General features: G+C 49.3%; 1 protein-coding gene across 1 annotated transcript in view; it reads left to right on the plus strand.

The window, feature by feature from the left end:
* The window catches only part of LOC106806643, a gene marked incomplete in the record, with an annotated part of 30,270 nt that overhangs the window by 20,311 nt on the left and 5,136 nt on the right, over positions 1-4,823 (plus strand). Inside the window, 4 exon segments of the mRNA XM_014808644.1 lie at positions 791-3,138; positions 3,435-3,605; positions 3,968-4,118; positions 4,436-4,584. Coding sequence (XP_014664130.1) covers positions 791-3,138; positions 3,435-3,605; positions 3,968-4,118; positions 4,436-4,584 — 2,819 coding nt within the window.

The following is a 4,823-nucleotide window of genomic DNA, read 5'->3' on the forward strand; positions in this document are numbered from 1 at the left end:
GTGTGTGTGTGTGTGTGTGTGTGTGTGTGTGTGTGTGTGTGTGTGTGTGTGTGTGTGTGTGTGTGTGTGTGCGCGCGCGCGCGTGCGTGTATGTGTGTGCGTGTGTGTGTGCGCGCGTGTGTGTGCATGTGCATGAATGTGTGCGTAGTGTGTTTGCTTGCGCGCGCGTGTTATGTGCGTGTGTATGTGTGTCTGTCTGTCTGTCTGTCTGTCCGTCTGTCTGCCTGTCCTTCTGGCCCCCTGTCTGGCTGTCTGTTTGCCTGTCTGTCGGTCGGTCTGTCTGTTGGTCGGTCTGTCTGTCGGTCAGTCTATCTGTTTGTCTATCTGCCTGTCTGGCCGTCTGTCTGTCTGTCTGTTTATCCCTCTGTCTGTCTGTCTGGCTGTCTGTCTGGCTACCTGTCTGTCTGTCTGTCTGTCCGCCTGTCTGTCTGCCTGTCCGCCTGTATGTCTGTCTGTCCGCCTGTCTGTCTGTCTGTCTGTCCGCCTGTCTGTCTGTCTGTCTATCCGTCTGTCTGTCTACCTGTCTGTCGGTAGGTCTATCTGTGGCCGCCCGTGTGTTTGATTCAAACCTCTAGTGAAAACGAGCGTGTGCAGGAACTGGGTGGAGGGGAGGAGCTTACTAAGGAGATAGCGAGAGCAATGGCGGAAGTGAGAGAACGATTAGGTTAGAGAAGGAAGGTGAGAGAGTGGGAGGAAAAGAAAAGAATGAAATAATATAAGAGACGGAGGGGGCAACAAAGAGAGAGAGAGAGAGAATAAAAATACTGATAAAACGTGATTGGTTTGTTAGGTATGGCAATGAGTCATTCAACTTGGATTCGGTGGTAATCGAAGCTAACGAGATGGAAGGCTTCTGGAGTGACACTCCACACTACGACGAAGACTGGGCAGAGGTGGGCGAAATCACCGTCCGATACGTGGACACTACAATCCGACAGAACGGGTACGGGGTCCGCGACTCTCACCGCGATATGACTAGCTCAAATAACATCTGGCACTGGGAACTTCTCTACACGAGCATCATAGGGAACGGCGCCGGCGGCTTTGATATCTGGCTGCCGTCGACGCAGAGAGAGAACCGTTATCACCTGTACCCGCATAGCGTCAACATCACCAACTGCACTATTGCGAGCAACTACGACTTCAAGTTTCGAATTGCTGGCCACTTTGGCAACATCACAATGTTTGGCAACACGTTCGCGGACAACATCTGCCACAAAGGCCTCATTCTACTCGATGGCTGCGAGAAGCAGCTTAACATAACACACAACGCCATCGAGCGAAACATTGGCGAGTACATGTTTGAGCTATACACCTACGGGCAGACTGAACTTGTGGGCAAGGTGAATGCTACCTTTGAGTACAACGTCATCAAAGATAATGAATACGAGGGGTACGTTTTCGAAGAGGAAATGTACGGTTCACCAAAAAGTTACGTATTTTCTCTAAGAGGCGCTCAGCGAGTCAACATCACCCATAATATCTTCCGATCCAATCGGCTTGACTACTTGGTGCTGGCAGGTGTTGAGTCGTCGGCACTAGATAATAGTTACGTGAATTTGACGTTCAACTGGTGGGACACGTCAATCCAGGAAGTCATTAGGCAGCGAATATTCGACTTCAACGACTGGAATGGGTATTCCATTGCAACATATTATCCTTTCCTCTTGCAACCGGACTGGGATGGTCCTGTTTCCACTGAGCCGATTATCGTCGATGAGTTCGACTTCAGTAAACCATTTGGCGGTAAAATCGACAAGGTTTTGCAACTGTACGAAAGGAGTACACCGTGGGTTATTGGGAGCGACTTAACTGTTATGCCTAACGGCACGTTGGTAATTGATGCTGGCGCAGAGCTACAGTTTCATCCGTCCGTCGGAATTCTCGTTATGGGCAATTTGTATGTTAACGGTAGAGAAGGCAAGCCCGTCCGCATGAACCCTGTTCGAAAGACCAGCGTGTCTAAACGTCAGGTGGAGCCGACCGTATCCGACGCTGTGCGTCTGGTTAGCGGCAACAATTCCTGGGACGGATTTCTCGAAGTGTGGAACGCAACGACGAAGGAGTGGGGCCCAATATGCGACACGCACTTCAGCGAACGAAACGGTGAAGTCGTCTGCCGTGAGCTCGGATTGGACACTGTCAGCGTGCACGTTTGGAACGGATGGCGGGTTGACATGACCGAATTCGAACTGGGAAAGATTCAGTCGCGCACAGAGCCGGTGCAGTGTCTCGGCACGGAGGAGTCGATATCCGAGTGCGACGTCCGACTGAACGGCAACAAACGCCACTGGGAATGTGACCACCTGGACCACTTCGTCTTCATCGAATGCGGCGAGAGAACGCTACCTCCCGAGTACGAATACTGGGGCAACATACGCTTCTCGGTGCAGAACTACGAGGAGAACCCCTTTGTGAATTTGGACGGCCGCGAGGTGCTCGACGACATGTCGACGATCGAGTGGTTGGAGATGCGCGGCGCCGGCATGCTTCACGACGAGAAGGCGCCTGCCATCTCGATGATCTACCGCTCGCCGAACATCAACCACACGACGATCGTCGAGAGCGCGTCGCACGGCATCGAGACGATGGCCCCGTCTCGCGGCATCGACATCAACGACACGCGTCTCGTCGACAACCTCGGCGTCGGCATCAACTTCCTCGTGCTGAACGGCGAGGCGGGCGAGGCGGTGTCGCTCTCCTACCAGCCGCTCGAGAACCTGACGCTGTCGCGCAACATGTTTGGCGTGCTGGAGATGTGCTCGGCCGACAAGGAGGTGTTCGTCACGCGGCGCCTTCTCCTCTACTACAAGTACGACAACACGCCCGTCGACTGCGTCAAGATCTTTAAGAGCATCTACCAGGTGAATCAGATCGGATTCAGGCTGCTCTACTTGAATCTGCTTCCCGGACCGGTGAACCACACGGCTGTCTGGCCCGACAGTATTGAGCTGTACGACGGCTTCGCGCTGAACGACACGACGTACATGACCGAGATCGTAGCGAATGACACGGAGAGGAACACTTTCTTCCGCTCGTCGACTCGAGATTTATCCATTCACCTCCATGCCTCTGCTGCCGAGGGTAGATACGGATTCATCGCAGAGATCGTTACCTATCCGACGTCTGTCAGCTACGGTGAGCATGTTTGTTACACATCTCCATCGCATGATTTCTAAAGGGATGAATCTCTGTAACGTTCGTATATCTCGCTGTATGATGCAGAGTACACATATAATTTCACGCAGTTCTTTACGTAAATAGGTATATCCACCATTTACGTAACGTGGTATATCCACCAATGACATAACGCGGTATATTCACCCTTCACGTACCTATTATATATGAGGTATATCGCCACATGATCCTTAATTATTGCAATCTTTCAAGCGTGACGGTGTCTTTCCATAGTGCGAAACATTACAATGTTGCAGATCGGAATTTGGAGCACCATATCAGCCACAATCACATAGAGAACAACGTGGATGGAGGGATACATTACTCTAGTGTCGGCGAAACGGTTCCAAGTGTGTATATCGAGCACAACTATCTCGCTTACAATGGGAGACTTGTACACAATTTTACCACGTCCGATGCCGCTGTCTGTAAGTGTTTTGCTGTAATGCCACTCATCAGTGTAGTGTGCAAGTGTGGAAGTCGGCAAAGTTTCTAATGTTATCATTTATTTTGCGACTGACGTGTGCCTCGATATAGAATACTGGTAGTTTGGAATCATTATTTCAGACATTTATTTATTGCATTTGCAGTTATCTGTTTGCATTAAAATGAAATATTACATTAATATTATGTTATGTAGGCCCCCTATGTTATGTATTATGTTATTATATTATTAATATTATGTTATTAGACAGTAGGCCTACGTCTTTTATAGCGGCTTTTACGTCTGTTAATTTCCTACCTAAATGCCTGCACAAAATCGCCAATGTTGTTGTTTTCTCCAATACAGTGGTGGATATGCAAAACACACAGACGCTGTGGTTCCGCAATAACATGGTGTATAACAACACTGGAGGGCTTCACGTCATAGCCGGTGCATTATCCAGTAGCAATTCCCTTCAGGCCTACCTCAAGAACAATGTGTTTGGACACAATCACAGGTAGGGGAAAGTGCGATCGCAACGTGACACTGCATCAGTGAATGCGTGATATGATATTACATAGCACTGAACGAGGTATATTGAACACTAATTCAGCGATTACAAAACTTGGATGGAATAGATCCGACGTTGGGTAGAGAACAGTTCGGGTTTGTTTGGTATTCTGTCTGGTCGAGTTAGTTCTGGTACATTTACACACGCGCACACACATTTATTTATTTGTTATAAGACATTATTACATGCATTATAAAGCACGATTAGAATTTGATAGACACCTGTTTGCTGGCACATTGACTAAATATTTGATGCTAATGCAGGCATGAAGCTATGAAGCTCTTGGGAACGTATTCGGAAGTTGAAGAGAAGATCGAAATCAGCTTCAGTTACTTTGGTCACAACGACGCCGGAGATGAACATGACGTCATGCTTATCGCTCAGATCGTATCGAACTTCACCCGTAATGTCGGTAAGTGGTACGCGCAACATCGCGTTTATCCTTGTGTACATCGGTGTGATAATGACATAGACGCGTCGACATGGCTCAGACCGACGGATGTGTGCGCGTGTTGTCGTGCGTGCACGTGCATTGTGGTCAGCCAACTCACGCACACGTACGCACGCACGCACGCACGCACACACACACACACACACACACACACACACACACAACAATACACACACACACACACACACACACACACACAC

The sequence above is a fragment of the Priapulus caudatus genome, unplaced genomic scaffold, assembly GCF_000485595.1.
Source record: "Priapulus caudatus unplaced genomic scaffold, Priapulus_caudatus-5.0.1 Scaffold171, whole genome shotgun sequence".
Taxonomy (NCBI): domain Eukaryota; kingdom Metazoa; phylum Priapulida; class Priapulimorpha; order Priapulimorphida; family Priapulidae; genus Priapulus; species Priapulus caudatus.